Genomic DNA, 17327 nt, shown 5'->3' with positions numbered 1-17327 from the left:
TAGGTACAGAGTTTTCTTTAAAATATGATTGAAATATTATAATGATAAAAAGTGTTAACTTTCCTATAAAAATAGAGGCCTTTAACTGTACTTTAAAGGAATAAAATTCTATGTTATTTAAGTAAGTTAAGAGGTAAAGTATACATAATTATGTTCTCCGTGAGATACGTTTATGGAAGTATCTTATGCTATTTTAAGTTCTTTGTTCATCCCATGTATGTTTTCTGTGTTACCTCCTCAATAGGTAAATAATAATAAACGGATTTGATCGCGTATTATAAAAAATTAATACTTAACGATATAAGTTTTTAATACTTATTACTAAGCTTATATCTTATCATAAATAAATTTAAAAGTGGAAAAAATTACTGCCTTGGGTGAGACTTGAACTCACAGCCTCTGGATAGATACTCCAGCGCTCTGCCAACTGAGCCACCATGACCTCAATCCATAGTCAGCAAATATTTCCACTATATGTGTTAAGACCTATCTTAACAAGTAGCAGATAAGTAGGTATTAGCATACCTAAGTACCTACTTACCTAATCTAGACAGATTAAGTCTCTCAATCGTCCTATGATATGTAAAGGTGACATCTACCGAAACTATTGTGTACTAGTTTAAGTGCTCAATAAGCTGTTAGCTATGTCAATGTATGTAATAGTTCCTAACCAATCCGTAGTATCATAGTGTGGCGCTGTACTTTACTATATAAGCTTCTACATGTATGTAGATAAGCCCACTTTTTCTAACCAGCCTTCTGTAAAACATTAAATTAAGATATCAGATTCTCTGCTTTCATTTGGTCGCCATTACCTCCAACGCTGAACATAATGGTGACCCCTAGTTTAAATCGCGGTTAATCTCAGTACTTTAAAGCGAATCGCTAGTAAATTTAGTAAAATTTGCGAGCCGGTACGTCGAGGAATCGCCGCGTATCCTGATTTAGGCCGGGAGAGCAACGTTACCACGTAGGCAGCAACCGCGTGGGGCTCCGCCGACCTGAAGAAGCTGAAGAGGTGACTAGGAGGCGACCACACCACTCGATCGAGCGGCCTGAGCCAACGCGACAGGCGCCGACCGAGCCACCAAAGCGGGACCACGTGCGTGGCACCGCAGCCGCAGCAGGGAACGGCTACCGCAAGTACCAAAGGGACCACGTGGGTGGTACCACACCAGAGGCAGAAGGAGCGCCCAAGCGAGGGCAATCACCAAGCTACGCCACGCGCACGAGCATCAATCGAGAAGGCAAGTGAGCTGGCATTCCCTAACCTATCTACCAAATCTCCCTACCAAATTTAATTGTAATCGATTTATTTCCTACAAATTGTAAATTGTAATCGTTCTTAATCATGTTAGAAACTTCCAAAAACACTCTAGAAGAGTTAGAAATTAGGCAGTTAAAAAATAGACGAGGTGTCTGTAAGCGAAAATTAACTGTATTTAATAAATTTATAGAAAGAATCGACTCAAGTGCATTGACGGCCGAAATAATTGTAGACATAAGCTTAAGACTAGAACAATTACCAAAGTTATACAATGATTTCTCTGAGATACAGGACCGGATCGAGACACTGTGCAGCGACGAAGGGGACATCGAAGCCCACGAGGCCGAGCGTATGTCATTTGAGGACACATTTTACCGACTTAGCGCTAAGGGCAAGCTGCTGGCGAAGGTAGATACCGATTCAACACCAAATGACCATAGTCCGCAAGCCCCGCCGCAGCAACCCCTCGGTGAGTCGATAAAATATCCCGAAATTAGCCTCCCTAGCTTCGACGGAGACCTAACACAGTGGCTGCAATTTCGAGACACATTTGATGCCCTAGTCAACCAAGCTAGCTTAGCACCGATCGTAAAATATAAGTACCTACGCAGTTGTTTACAAGACGGCGCACTTGAGGTAATTAGTTCGCTCGATTTCTCCGAGGACGCGTACATGCTCGCGTGGCAGATGCTTTGTGAACGTTATAATAATCCTAAACGTTTAGTCACCAACCACATGCGAGCCTTGTTCGACGTGGAACCGGTACCGTCAACTCCTTCGGGTCTAAGAGGTCTGTGCGATAATATTTCCAAACATTTGAGATCTTTGCGCTCATTAAATGTACCTACCGAAAATTGGGATCTCGCAATTATTCACATGTTAGTTAAAAAGTTAGACAGTCGATTGCAATCAAAGTGGGAAAACAGTGTTGATTTGAGAAAATTGCCTTCGTTGCAGGATTTCAAAACCTTCCTAAAGAACCGAGCTGACCGGCTGGAAGCGACCAGCCCAGCAGTACCATCGGACGCACCCAGCACTTCCAAGAAGGCCATGGTAACCACGTCCGAACCTATCAAGGTAACCTCCAAACAGTTTAAATGTAACCAGTGTCCGTATTGTTCGAGTACGCATTATATTAATCAGTGTCCAAAGTTTAGTGCATTAAACGTTATCGCGCGCATCCGAGCCGTGAATAAATTACGATTATGCTTTAATTGTTTGTCCGGAACGCATGTCTTAACAAACTGCAGGGCCAGTACATGTCGAGTATGTAAGGGCAAGCATCATACGTTACTACACAAACCAAATACCAACACTCATGTAGGTAGTAACCCCGTACCAACGCGATTACCAATATCAACGTTAATCGACGAACAACCGAGTTCTAGTCAAATCGAGACTACCTTGTCGAATAACACTTTAATCGAAAAACAAATAAACAATGCGCGAAATAGGTCAGTTTTCCTTACAACAGCCCAAGTGCTCGTTAGGGATAAGCATAACAATGTGCATAAAATGAAGGCATTTTTAGACAATGGCTCGCAAGAAAATTTCATTACCGAAAACGCGGCCAAAAAGTTACAATTAAACAAGGAACAACTTGCCTTAAATGTCATAGGTTTCAATGAAAAAGTGTCTAGCCTTTTAGAATCGTGTGACGTAACATTGCATTCCTTAGACGGAACCTTTACAACGAATTTGTCCTGTTTTATTACGCCTATAATTTGTACTACCAACATTTTAATACCAAACGTGCAACGTTGGCACATTCCGTCGCGTTATAAATTAGCTGATGACGAGTTTAACTTAGCTCAAGATGTAGATTTGCTTATCGGTGGGGAGATATTCTTTGATTTACTTCTTACCGGTAAATACAAGCTCGGGCCCGGATTACCGGTTCTGAGACGCTCGCGATTAGGATGGATAGTCACGGGTTCCGTACAAAAAAAAACCGAGTCTGCCATTCAATGTAAAGTTACAGTAGAAACTCAATTAAAAAAGTTTTGGGAAATAGAGGAGGGTTCCGCACCAAATTTACCCTATGATGAAAAACAATGTGAGGATATATTTCTGAAAACTCACACTCACAACTCTGAGGGTAATTTCGAAATAGAACTTCCATTAAAGCAGCCACCTACCAAGTTAGGTCAATCTAGGCACATAGCATATCGGAGGTTCAAAACATTAGAATCCAAGTTCGAGCGGAACCCCGAATTTAAAGATAAATATGTGAATTTCATGCGCGAGTTCGAACAAGCTGGCCATATGATTCAATTACAAGATAATTATGATGGCCCATGTAATTTTCTACCCCACCAAGCTGTTTTTCGCGACTCCCCCTCAACCCCTATTCGAATTGTTTTCGACTGCTCATGCAGAACTGATAACGGCATTTCTTTGAATGATATCCAATACAAAGGCTCAATAATACAGGACGAACTCATAAATATACTTCTACGATTCCGAAAATACCAATATGTTATTAACGCTGACATACAAAAAATGTACAGATGTATTTATGTTAAACCAAATCAACAATACCTACAATGCATATTTTGGCGGGAAAATACTCACCAACGACTCCAAATTTATATGCTGACCACATTAAGTTTCGGCTTAAAGTCAGCACCACATATTGCAACCAGATGTTTGTTACAATTGTCAAACGAAAACCAACACACATTTCCAGCAGCTGCAGAGGCCATAGCGAACCAGTTCTACATGGACGATTTTATCGCCGGCGGCGACGACGAGAATCAGGTAGCTGAAACTGCATCACAGGTGAACGAGATCCTGCGGGGAGCCAACTTCACGCTGCGGAAATGGAAGTCCAATTCCGAAGTCATCATAAAACGGGTGAGCGAAACACACACACACCAAAACACACACACAACCGAATTTGGAGATAAAACACATAAGGTCCTGGGTTTAGCGTGGTCTAGTGACTCAGATGAGCTTATGTATACCATTAAAGAAAACCAAATTTCACACCCAATCACCAAAAGAAAGGTACTAGGGGTAATTTCGTCCATTTTCGACCCCCTAGGCTTGACGGGACCAGTAATTGTAGTAGCCAAAATATTTATTCAAAAATTATTTAAGGCTCAATTAGATTGGGATACCGAATTAACACAAGACTTGATCCAAGAATGGAACACATTCTATCGAGACTTGTTTTTATTAAACCAATTGAAAATTTCGAGATGTACAGTCATACCCAATTATGTAACGATACAAATTCATGGGTTCTGTGACAGTAGTATTAAAGCCTATGGCGCTGCCATCTATATACGATCAAGCGATAGAGTAGGAAACGTACAAGTTCACCTACTTTACTCAAAATCAAAAATAAGTCCAATACAACCCCAAACTATTCCAAATTTGGAACTTTGTTCCAGTTTACTGCTCGCGACACATGTCGACAAAATAAAACGAGCATTAAAATGTGACGTTTCCGGAATCAACCTGTGGTCAGATTCAAAAATAACATTATGTTGGATAAAAAATAGTAACCCTAAATTAACTTGTTTTGTTAGTAACAGAGTCACAAAAGTATTGTCACTTACAAACAAGCACGAGTGGTCATGGGTCCGCTCGGAGGATAACCCCGCCGACCTTTTGTCCCGAGGGGTAGCACCAGGCAAGCTGGAAACCAACCAGTTATGGTGGTCTGGGCCGGCGTGGTTGACCCAAAGTCCGGACACATGGCCGACCCACGATTCTGAGTCACTAAATCATGCACCCGAGGCCGAGAGCGACGTAAACATAACTCTCACCTTGGCTATTAGCACAGAATCTAACGACACGATACAATATCTTTTCCACAGGTGGTCAAGCGATAAAACACTTATTCATGTATTAGCATACATACTTCGATTTATATATAATACAAAAAATAAAACTCGAACAATTAATCCAAATAATAAATTATCAGGACCATTGTCCGTAGAAGAATTAAAAAAATCGGATCACGCATTAATTAGACATGCACAAATGGAATCATTCCCACACGAATATAAATTATTGCAAAACAATAAACCGGTTCTTAACAAATCAAAAATATTATCTTTACACCCATTCATGAAGGACGGACTCGTTCGCGTAGGCGGACGAATCGGTCTTTCGCATTATGCATATGAAAAAAAACATCCTTTAATATTAAGTCACGAGCACGCGCTTACCAAACTACTGATGGCAAACGCACATATACGTACTCTGCACGCTGGCCCTCAGTTATTACTTTCAACTATTCGCGAGCGCATCTGGCCAACAAAAGGTAGGATGTTAGCCTCGAAAATTGTAAATAAATGCGTTCCGTGTTTTAGAGCAAATCCAAAGACTACTAACCCTATAATGGGAAACTTACCCCCCTCAAGGGTAAATCCTTCCCCCCCCTTTGCTATCACGGGTATCGATTATGGAGGACCTTATAACATTAGAGATAGGACAGGGCGTGGTTACAAGGTCTCTAAGTGCTATATAGCAGTGTTTATTTGTTTTGCAACAAAGGCAATTCATCTCGAATTAATTACAGGGCTCGAGTCAGCCAATTTCCTGGCGGCGCTGCGACGATTCATCGCCAGGAGAGGTAAACCGAAGGAGTTGGTGAGTGACAATTCAACAACCTTTCATGGGGCTAGTAACGAGCTAAAAGATTTACAAAAATACCTACAGGACAGCTCGAGCGAGCTAGTATCTCATTGCGCAGACGAGGGCATAAAATGGAGTTTTATTCCTGTCTATACACCTCATATGGGGTCCCTATGGGAATCTAGTATAAAACTTACCAAATATCATTTAAAAAGAGTGTTAGGGTTATCTTTGTTAACTTACGAACAATTTGTATCAATCCTATATCAGGTAGAATCTATGGTAAATTCTAGGCCACTATGTCCCTTACCTAGTTCAAATCCTGACTATCCTGTCCTTACGCCAGCTCACTTTTTAATTGGAAAAGCACCAAATTCACTTCCGGACGAAGATTATAACCATGTACCAAAGAACCGATTAACTCACTATCAACTTTTGCAACAAATCACGCAGGACTTCTGGCGGCGCTGGTCACGTGACTACATCGGAACGCTGCAGGAACGCACGAAGTGGAGGAGCGCGCGCGGCCCAAGCCTCGCAGTCGACACCGTCGTCCTGGTACGAGACGAGCGTCTGCCGCCCTGCCGGTGGAGGCTGGGCAAGATCGTCGCGACGCAGCCGGGCCGGGATGGCGTCACCAGGGTGGCCGTCATCCGAACCGCCAGAGGGGACATCCAACGCGCGTTCAATAACATTTGTCCATTACCTACTTCGGGTGAAGTCATATAAGTAGTAAATACCTACCAACAGTACCAACCTAATGTAAAGTTCAAATAATTATAACTAAGTGTCTAATAAGTATAATTAAGTACCTAAATTACCTTACTTACCTAGTACCTATGTACATAATTAGAATACCTACTCCCTATTTAAAATAAAAATCATTTCCTATTGTTGTTTCATTTATAAGAATGGGCACAGATCTAATTAAAATTTAAGTAATTACCTAACTATAACTCGTAACAAAGAACTCTGCCCATCCTTACTGATAGGTAAAATGTATAAAGCCTATTCTTTGAAATACCTAATGTTACTCATAAAACATTAACTATTTCAAGGGGTGGCAAAATGTTAAGACCTATCTTAACAAGTAGCAGATAAGTAGGTATTAGCATACCTAAGTACCTACTTACCTAATCTAGACAGATTAAGTCTCTCAATCGTCCTATGATATGTAAAGGTGACATCTACCGAAACTATTGTGTACTAGTTTAAGTGCTCAATAAGCTGTTAGCTATGTCAATGTATGTAATAGTTCCTAACCAATCCGTAGTATCATAGTGTGGCGCTGTACTTTACTATATAAGCTTCTACATGTATGTAGATAAGCCCACTTTTTCTAACCAGCCTTCTGTAAAACATTAAATTAAGATATCAGATTCTCTGCTTTCATTTGGTCGCCATTACCTCCAACGCTGAACAATATGGGTCTAGGGGACCCTAGCGACATCTACCGTAAGAGTGTTACACTTCTTAAACGGCCACCGGAGTTCCAAGTCATATTGGAAATTCACCAGTTACGATGTGCTACCCATTCTAAATTAATTTTTAACAAGCAGAAACGTCTGCGATCGATGCTATTAAGCTTAGAATAAATTTAAAAGTGGAAAAATTACTGCCTTGGGTGAGACTTGAACTCACGGCCTCTGGATTGGGTGGACTCAAGTCTCACCCAAGGCAGTAATTTTTCCACTTTTAAATTTATTCTAAGCTTAATAGCATCGATCGCAGACGTTTCCGCTTGTTAAAAATTAATTTATCATAATTAAGTTTTCGCAAAGCTCGCTTACAACTTATTATAAATGGGTTTTATCTGCGTATGGAGTATAGAGAAATATAAGTAAAGCAAGAGTAGTAACTTCATACATCAGTTTTCGCGCCTTATTTTGTAGTCGACATCTAGTTCCGCTACTTAACGCTAGATGTCGACTACGAAACAAAGCGCGTTTTGGTAAGAAAACTGATGTATGTAGTTACCGCTCTTTATTTATTTATATTTCTCTATGGTATGTAGTTAGCACTTTTTTATTTCTTTATAGTTGTCCAAGTCAACTTTCATTTTCATGCTAGAAATAGCAAAAACACAATATCCCCATCTCGCTCCGTCATGCAGCAGCTGGCCCGTTCCCACAGCCTGATTTATGGCCGGCTCGATTGCCTGTCATTGTTTAGAGGGAAATTGCAATTTCTATCATTTTGTCGGTTTGCCAAATTGGCAAGATACTATATCAGTACAGACAGTACAGTTGTTTACAGGGTGGTATTTAAATAGACCCCACTACCACTGTAGCTGTACCATGAAGTTACGAAAACCGGCCAAGTGCGAGTCGGACTCGCGCACGAAGGGTTCCGTACCATTACGCAAAAAACGGCAAAAAAATCACATTAAATATTTATATTATTCTGTTTTTAGTATTTGTTGTTATAGCGCCGACAGAAATACATAATCTGTGAAAATTTCAACTGTCTAGCTATTACGGTTCATGAGATACAGCCTGGTCACAGATAGACGGACAGACAGAAAGACAAAAATAGGGACGGCCCTAGTTACTTAGTTTTGCTGAGCATTTTCTGCAAATTGACAACCATTTGGCCTATATTGCGTGAAACGAGGTAGCGCTATTCTAACCACCCCAGCTCCTCCATGAAACCTAGCAAAGTCTTTAGGTTGCTAACTGCCTCCTTCAGTGTCCACGGATTCCCTAGATATTTGCCCCTGTATACTTCTACCTGTTTACAGTCTAGGAGAATATGTTTTGTTGTTCCCTCTTCCTCCATGCACGCTCTGTACATGGGGCTGTCAGTTTTACCCATATTATGTAGGTGTTTGTTTAGTGTGTTATGTCCTGTTATTAATCCTAATATTTTACGCAGTTGGTTTCTTAAGGTGCCCACTGATTATCAGTCCGCCGGACGATGCCAGCCTGTCAGTTAGAACAAAAAATTGACAGTTCCGAACAACTGACAGGCCAATATCGTCCGGCGGACTGGTAAACAGTGAGCCCCTTTAGTGTTTTCAGTAGTATTTTTGTGAGCTTGTGATTCACTTCGAGTAGAATATCTTTGGTTTGGTTCACGTTTTCATATAATTCCAGTACTTATTGTGTAGTTGTCTGTGATGTTGTTCTAGCTGGTTGTGTGTGTAAAATACTGGTAGGGGCATAATTGGCTCGGGTACATATATGCCGGTGTTCCTGAACCATTCCTGGCCAGTTCATCCGCTGCATCGTTTCCTATTGATCCACTATGCCTATGCCCCTTTATCCACTGTACTGTTATTACTTTGTTGCCTTAGTACGTTAAGGAAGGCTCTAAGTTACGCCAGTTAATATTTATTTTGGCTAACGGAACCCAAATTATGAAAAAAAAAATTCATTGACACCAATCCGTAACTATTTAACCCTTTGAACGCCAAGAACCCCAAAAGGGGTCGTTACTAGTCGTGCCCACAGCGCCAAGGACCACTATAGGGTTTATGGCGGACGCTGTCAAAGTCACCTTGACACATTCAAGTAAAGTTTACACTCAGTTCAGTTTTTAAAATTAAAGGGCTTTATAACATTTAAAACTTTCGCGGTTTAAACACATATTAAATCACATTTAGAAACGGGTCTATCGCGAATTTATTTTGTTACCTTTATTTACCGACGTTTCGACACAGGTTTCACTTCGGTAAATAAAGGTAACAAAATAAATTCGCGATAGACCCGTTTCTAAATGTGATTTAATAAAGGGCTTCAATCCATTGGGACAATTTAGCCACTGTCAAAATATAAGGAACTATAATATAGACGAATATTGTATGGTTAGTACAAGACGTGTGTACGGTTATTACCTCTTGTAAGCAATAGCAGGACTGCCAGGACTATACAAGGGGTGGAGCTACTTGGCGTTGACGCCAGAACGGTTGATAAACTCGTATCTATGTATTCTTAATTATCCGCACACTTCCACATTAGTTTACTGCATAATATGCTATCAGTATTACACTTTAAACAACGTTATTGAGCAAAAACAAAAAAATAATCACGACTCTATATCACTAAGATGGCGGTCGTCAAGCAACTCTTACATTCGCTCGCTTGCGCCCGTTACCTTGACGTGGCAATGACGTTTTTGTTTATGATATAAAGCGTTCAAAAGGTTAATACTAATATGTCATAACATAAGTGGTTATTACATCATATTGTGGAGTAGCCACCAGCTTTATATCAAGTCCGCAGACGTGGAGGATTGACTGTGACAAAATATGTGGCCAAACCAACGCTAAGTAACCGTTTTCAGCGGGCAGTGTGGGGCCATAACATCAGCGGAAGTCAAAAGAGAAACGGCATGATGTCGGCTGTATCATAAGTAAAGAATAAAGAGTGGTATCTCCGCAAACGAAAAGTCTAATAATAATAATAATTTCGTGGCACTTTAATCTTTTTTTATTTATTCTTTATTTAACCTGGGAGTTTTAGCAGTGCGCTAAGCCTTATTTTATCTTATTTTATGGTTTCTTTCATATTATGTAATGTTTGTTTGTGCTTACGAATAAAATCTTATTCTATTCTATTTTAATACTCAACGATTTTCAGCTAATATTATAACCAGAGTAATCAGAACTACGGTTACTCTGGTTATAATATTCTGGTGTTTAGTCGGATAAATGCAATTAAAACTAGTTGTAATTCTTAGCTTTAGGGTTCAATCGATAACCTCTTAACCTAGTCGGCGTGAACCTGTCTAAAAAAAAAGCAGAAGGCTGTCTGGAAGAGCACCATCACGAATAACTGCTCCTAAGTTTCTAAGTAGGTGAGTATGTAGGTATATCGTCACCTAATACCCACATAGTGGGGCAGAGTGCTCGAACAAATTGTCGTAAATGTGGACACGCTGGACAAAATGGCCGCCATAAAATTAAAGGTGGCCGACGGAGGAGTTGGTTCCTATAAAAAACAAAGCTATGGACCTAACAAGTACTTACCGGAAAAAAAATTGGTGCTTTTGTCCAGTGTGTCCACATTATCACATTAGTTAACACTGGAACATTGTCCCCAAATATTTATTTGTTTAAATAGACCACCCGTTTCCTGGCCCTATCCAAATACAAGTATGGACTATCAGGAGCAACCATTTGTCTGTGTCGCGACATCGTTTACTTGATGCTTCACAGATGTCGCCCGTGATGGTGACGCGGAACCAATCGTGTGAGTGGACACGAATTTGGTGGTCGTTAGCGACTATATCATGACGTGAAACATACGTAAGAATCTAATAATGTGTAATTATTGTAATGAGCGTAGTCCCATCTAAAACGCCGGCAACGCACTTGCAACCGCTCTGGTGTTGTGTCCATGACCGGTAATCGGAAAAGATATTTAAAAAATATATGTTCGTATGACTGATGATTTATTTCATCGTCATACAACCAGCAGAGGATAGCATAATATGAACGATCACCTGACAAGTTTTCAAACGGGACGTGATCGTTTGGCTGGGGTCAATAGGGACAAAACTTAAAATGTGATTTACCTGTCAATTTCTTAAAAAAATGGCTACACAAATTGTATCACGGGACTTAATCGCGTACAAACTTAAGTTTATGTATGGCCTGGCGTGGCGTTGACGTGGTAGAAGATCAGTCTGCCTGTGACCTCTGTGACCACGAACGTAACGTCACGTCCGAAACGTAAGGCAATAAATAATACAATTTGTATATTTATTTAAACTAACACGATTTTCACTCATAAATTGATCATAATGTGTGAAAATCGTGTTAGTTTAAATAAATATACAAATTGTATTATTCGATATAAAATATTAACAGTTTTGTATGATGACAAATGGTGCGTTGGAATTTTTTAAGAAATTGACAGGTAAATTTAATTTATGTTTTGTCCCTATTCACCCCAGCTATATCTATTCACCCCGGTTGACGGTACTTGGATACTTTTGATGGCTGCCGTTCCTCAACCCACCAACGGAGCGGCAGCTGACGACGCTGACGTTCAAAGGGCTTCATTAATTATCAAAATTCAATTATCAAATGCTTAGTCAATTTAATTTTAATGGATCTATCTTTTATACTTAATCTTATTTATTTTTATTTTTATTGCAAATGTTTTGTATGTTTTAATTATGGATCAATGTTATCTGGATTAAATGATTAAATTAAAATTAATCACTTATATTATATCTTCTTTTATACTTTGTATTATATTGAAACACTTAAATAATTTATGAACATTGAGGCTATATCTAAAAGCAAACATTTTAGAATGACGTTTCGATGTGAGAACGAGACAGCGCTATGCAGTATATAGCGATATCTCGCTTGCACACCGAATTGCATACAATGCGGCATGTGGATCTTATGAATCTTATCCAATGTAGGTACAATAAAAAAAGACCACCTGAAATAACTAGGTTTTTATTTGGGTAATTTTATTGCAAAAACATTACATTACAGTTAGACCAAGAAAAGTCTGCAGAGATTTTGACAACACACGCAGTGCCAGTGTTATTTATAAGTACGTCATAATTTCATAGAAGCAATAGAAGTTTGACGTTTAACCTGCACTGCACTGTGTGTACTGTCAAAATCTCTGCAGACTTTTCTTGGTTTAACCTTTTCGACGCCGTGTCAAACACAAAAGCAGTCATCCAGACGCCACGTCACTGAACTGTCAAAACTGAAATTGAACTTTATCCATATGCATGTAGGTCTATGTTGCTCTGTGGTCTATGACCGATTAATGGGTCTTTGGGGTTGAACCTACGGTGCGTATATATCGGTCATTGGCGTCCGGTTACCTATCACGCGGGGTATTAGTCGTCATAGAAATCTGTGCCTGGCTCGTGGTCTATTTGTTTAATATTGATAATGTAAAATACCTAGATAGATATAGAAAGAAAAGTTGTGTATTTATTACATCTTCCACGTTATATTAAAACATTTTATTTTACTGAAAAGTGTGTTTCATTATTTTAGTTTAGCATTTTTCTGACAGTGACAACATTGATACAAAAGAAAAAACGAGGAAAAAACAGTTTTTTTTATGCTAACAGTTGTCAGCCGTCATTGCACAGCTGATCTAGTTGACATTGACACATTATGACATTAAGTTACTTGACGTTTGCCAAAGCTGCGGCATAACCTCAAAGCAGTCGGCTTATGGAGCTAAAATCTTGTTTATTTACGAAATTTTGAGTAGAAGTACATTAAATTATAGTGGCAATAAAGTGTTTTCAATTGTGTAGTATTTATGTAGTGATTGCGGGGCGTGCATTTGAAATAAAAAGAACGTGCTCAGCGGATTTAATTTGCGACTCAAACTTGTTTGTTTTTTTAGTGTTTTAGTGTATAAAATGTCGTATTTGTATGTTAAATATTAAGCGTAGTGTTAAATATACGTGTGTTTAATAGTAATAAGACTTAAATGCTTAAATTCATCAATAAAATAATAAAATTAACAACCTTCCAAATAACAAACCGACTGCTTTTATTAAAGGCTTCAAGACCCGCGTTTGTGTTCGCAAATCAGTTTAAAATGGCTGGTGTTTCGTCTAAGATGAAAAGCGATATGAATTTGGATGAAAATCCAAATAAAAAACTTAAATTGACTTTAAATGATGTGGCTACTAGGACTGTAGCCACCATGTGTGGTACTTGGAGGCCAGAAGAAGAAGATGGAGGCATGATCCTGGTGTTCCAGACTAGGAAACCCTGCCTGAGCCCGGACCCTGAAAAGGAATCTGACTTTCCGGAGAATGTGGAGGACTTTTGGGATGCGGCTTTGCACTGCAGTGGCGATAAACAGGTAAGTACTAATAATTAAGCAAAATGTATTTATTTAAGTGCGAAGTGTTTCAAATGGGATTAATATTAAAAGCAGCCTAACATACTTATTTTCCTTTAAGGACAGAAGAGGATTTGGTTTTGAGAAAAGCGCCATCTATCATTTTCGACTAGTACTACTACTATTCTATGGTTATTAACTTGAGAACAGAGTAAGTGGTTTCGTGTAATAACAGTAGATGGTGCTTTTACTGTAAGGTTGACAGCGCCATCTCTCAGTTTATATTCAAACCAATGCGCTCTAGTGGTTGCTTGAGCAAGCTTAGCGTGTGTTGCAATGATAAAGTTTTACTTAAAAATCATAGATGGCGTTCTTGCACCTTCGTCCTTATGCTTCATCTGCAATAAGGACCATTCTATTAGAATTTGTGTTGGTATTTCAGATAAAAAGGCCCTTATCGCACTTGAAGCATGAGGACCCTTCTGTAATGGAAAGCCACATATGTGGCGTTAAGTAGAGTTTCTAAATATATATTTAGAAACTCTACTTAATGAGTAAATGAATGAGACGTCAATTTTAAGGAGTAAAGCGGAATAAATCTGCAAAGCTCTGGTTTCCTAGGATAGCGGTTGTCTCCATACAAAATACTACTCCATCCTGATTTAGTCGTATTATTTTGTATGGTGACGGCACTGCTTTACTAGGAAAATAGAGCTTAAGCTTTCGAAAAATACCTAGCGTTCTTTTGCCACCAGTCGGGTCGGGTCAATAAGAGGTAGGTACCTACCTACTCAATACTAGTTTGAACAAAAACAATGTCCTCTGGAATAAATGGGAGTTACACTAAGTCCTTAACCCTGCTGGCTATTGAATTGTATATTTAGAAGGTCGTAGTCATTACGAACAAAGCACTTAGTCGGTAAAAGCCTGCTGGGCTACATGGCCAGACGTAATGGACATCGATATTTAGGTATTCATTAAGTTTGCCTTGGCTTTTTTCTTTTATAGGTATACACTTAGACGAACGATGACATACTACTTGCAAAAAAAAACTGCAAAAATTATGCAATACCTACTGATATTATAAATGCGAAAGTGGCTCTGTCTGTAGTTAACAACCAGAGATGCCCGAATAGTGATTGTGGCCGAATACCGAATATTCGGCACCCCTCTCGGCCGAAGCGCCGAATATTCGGGACGGAATATTCGGCATGACATGCGAACATTTTGAGTCACAATTATTATGATAACTGTTCGCCAACAAAGCACAACGTGTGCTTAGATATATTTTTTGTTGAACGGAATTAATGAATGTATAGTTACTTAGTCAATCAAATCAGACCTATGATAAAAATAAAATATTTTGTAATCAACAAATGCTTAAAAAAGGATCTTCGTATTTAACAACTTTACTTTTCCCTTATAGGGATAAGTTCGCCTTTGTATTTCCATTCCTGTAATTTATTTTTGTAAACCTGTGTTTTGTACAATAAATTGATTACTACCACTACTACTACAAGAATACATTTTAAATAATATGAAATATACCTAGTTTTTGGTTATTTTTATTGTGTAATTTTTCTTTTTACGTAGGCGCAATATTCGTGCCATCTCTAGTAGTCGCCCAATATTCGTGGCATCTCTAGTAACAACCTCTTCACGGTAAAAACTTTGAACCGGTTTAGATAAAATTTGGTCTGGAGATAGTTTTTATTCTGTTTATAGTATAATCAATAGATAGATACAGTCTAAGGAAAAAACGTGCCTCGAAAATCAAGAAAATTTGATTCTCGTTCAGAGGGCGCTACTAGTTTTGGCCTACAGTCGTATAGATGGCGTTGACGGTTTCGTTTGTTATTTAGCAATTTTAACGCATATCAGTGAAAGAACATGGGTGAAAATCAAAAAATTATTAATGCAAAAAAAAAAAAAATATTTATCTATATTTAAATACATTCTATCGTATTTTTATAAATCTTCATTTTTAGTTTTAAAGTGTGTCGACAGATGGCAGTGAATTTACTGGGGTTACAAAATTTACTATGACAGTACCGCTCTAATGGTATAATTTTGTTGTTATAGCAGCAAAAGAAATACATCATCTGTGAAAGTTTCAACTGTCATTTGCGAATTTCGATTTTCGCGGTAGACCCTCCGAGCTTCAAACTAACACTATAATAATAGTGTCAAAATTTCATCTGAATCGGTTCAACGGTTAAAGCGTGAAAAGGTAACAGATAGACAGACAGATTTACTTACTTTCGCATTAGCGATTTATTCTGAAAGTATAGAAGATCCGTATAATGTACTTAATATACCCGAAATAACATTTTAATCATAAATCAAAAGCGATGAGATAAGTCAAGTTAATGAATCGTCAATATTAAGGGTCCGTTAATTACTTTTAAGCCTATTTATATTTAGACGGGACCTCCTGAATTTTAACGGGGTTTAATAAAGCTTGGTGTTGATTCTATTTTAATATTGTATCACTTGATTATGGGGAGATTTGAACCCGGTTGTTTGGGTATTATGAAAATATACATATTTAAAGAGGTATTTATACATACATAGGTCTTTAAAACTACGCAACGGATTTTAATGCGGTTTTTTTTTAATACATAGAGTTATTCAAGAAGGTTTATACATATAATTTGTAAAGGTTTTATGTAAATTAGTTGAACTACCTGCGCGAACCCGGGGCGGGTCGCTAGTCTATGTATATATGTGTACAAGTACATATCCGTAATAGTACAAGCTTTGTCTGGGGCTAGGTCCTAAGTCGATGTGTGTAAGATTGGTCGATGTGTGTAAGATTGTCACGAAATTATTTAATTAAATAAATAAGTAGCCCAAGTTGGCGAACATACCCTTTAAACTAATAGACCGATAAAAAAAATATACGTCTGATTTCAATTTGAAAAACCCTGATATTTTTGTTTCCTCGTGTTAAGATTTTCCTCTATTTTCACATTTTCGGTATTTAAATTCCCGTGCTGTCCCACTTTGAAAAAACACTGTCTATTTTTTTTTGTGAGACAGCGCAACGGCCGAATCTTTATTTAGCGTCTTGTAACAAATGCATTAGATTAAAAACTGCCGTCAACTTATTTCTTATACCAACATAACATTAATATATAGCCATCCTTTTATTCTTTACCCTTGTCTAGTGACACTTGGACACAACAATATAACAAAAGAAGCAAACTGAGAAAGGGAATGTAAGACAGGTGCTGAATATTTTAAAAGAAATTATGACCTGCAGTTACAAGTTTTCAGACAGAATGGACATTAAAATACTTTAAATTAGTGCTACAGAGGACATAAATAGTCAGAGTATTTTTCCTTACGCAGCGTCTTACGTAAATGAAAAACTCACGAACGCGAAGCGAAGCGGCGCGGCGAGCCCACGGCGTTCGCGTTTGCAACGAGATCGCCTACGTAGGACACTTCTATAGGTAATCAAAGGATTGATTCACCCCGCGCCGCTTCGATCGCTTCGCTCCGCGTTCGCGTTGTTCGCCTACGTAGTACGCTGCGGCTGCGTTAGACTTTATTTATCTTATACGGAGTTACGTATATCTTTGTCAACACAACGGCGCCGGAAAACGGCTACTTCGTTTAGCGCACAGCGTGCCGAGAGTTGACATTTCCGCACGGATTGAACTGTTAAGGGGCCCACTGAC

At 38.7% G+C, this 17327-nt stretch overlaps 2 protein-coding genes across 17 annotated transcripts in view; both read left to right on the top strand.

Moving 5' to 3' along the window:
• The first annotated feature begins 733 nt into the window (after nt 1–733).
• LOC134740467 (uncharacterized) lies at nt 734–6745 on the top strand. Of its 15 annotated transcripts, none has more exons than XM_063672924.1 (4): nt 734–1736; nt 2225–2344; nt 5802–5872; nt 6311–6745. In XM_063672924.1, exons 1-4 carry the CDS (start codon nt 1698–1700, stop codon nt 6588–6590), a joined length of 510 nt encoding a protein of 169 aa, XP_063528994.1. In that variant the 5' UTR covers nt 734–1697; the 3' UTR covers nt 6591–6745. The 15 variants fall into 15 exon arrangements, 14 of the variants coding, with proteins under 14 accessions (XP_063528994.1, XP_063528987.1, XP_063528982.1 ...); XM_063672926.1 differs by lacking the exon at nt 734–1736 and adding an exon at nt 1748–2057 and having other exon boundaries at nt 2225–4123; XM_063672917.1 differs by having other exon boundaries at nt 752–1736; nt 3957–6745.
• Nucleotides 6746–13206: 6461 nt separating this feature from the next.
• The window catches only part of LOC134740482 (pseudouridylate synthase RPUSD2-like), a 548963-nt gene continuing 544842 nt past the window's right edge, over nt 13207–17327 (top strand). Inside the window, exon 1 of one of the 2 annotated variants that reach the window (XM_063672969.1) lies at nt 13207–13662. In XM_063672969.1, coding sequence (XP_063529039.1) covers nt 13282–13662 — 381 coding nt within the window. In that variant the 5' untranslated portion in view covers nt 13207–13281. The remainder of the gene's footprint in view (nt 13663–17327) is intronic. The other variant, XM_063672968.1, reaches the window with a different exon arrangement.

This window comes from Cydia strobilella, chromosome 4, assembly GCF_947568885.1.
Source record: "Cydia strobilella chromosome 4, ilCydStro3.1, whole genome shotgun sequence".
NCBI lineage: Eukaryota > Metazoa > Arthropoda > Insecta > Lepidoptera > Tortricidae > Cydia > Cydia strobilella.
Note: the sequence above shows the minus strand (reverse complement) of the source record. Positions and strands in the feature narration are given on the sequence as shown.

Coding starts and splice junctions, on each gene's coding strand:
- LOC134740467 (XM_063672912.1), top strand. CDS start 1,698: ATGACCATAGTCCGCAAGCCCCGCCGCAGCAACCCCTCG. Junction 1,737..2,224: donor CCCGCCGCAGCAACCCCTCG/GTGAGTCGATAA, acceptor CCTTCGTTGCAG/GATTTCAAAACCTTCCTAAA.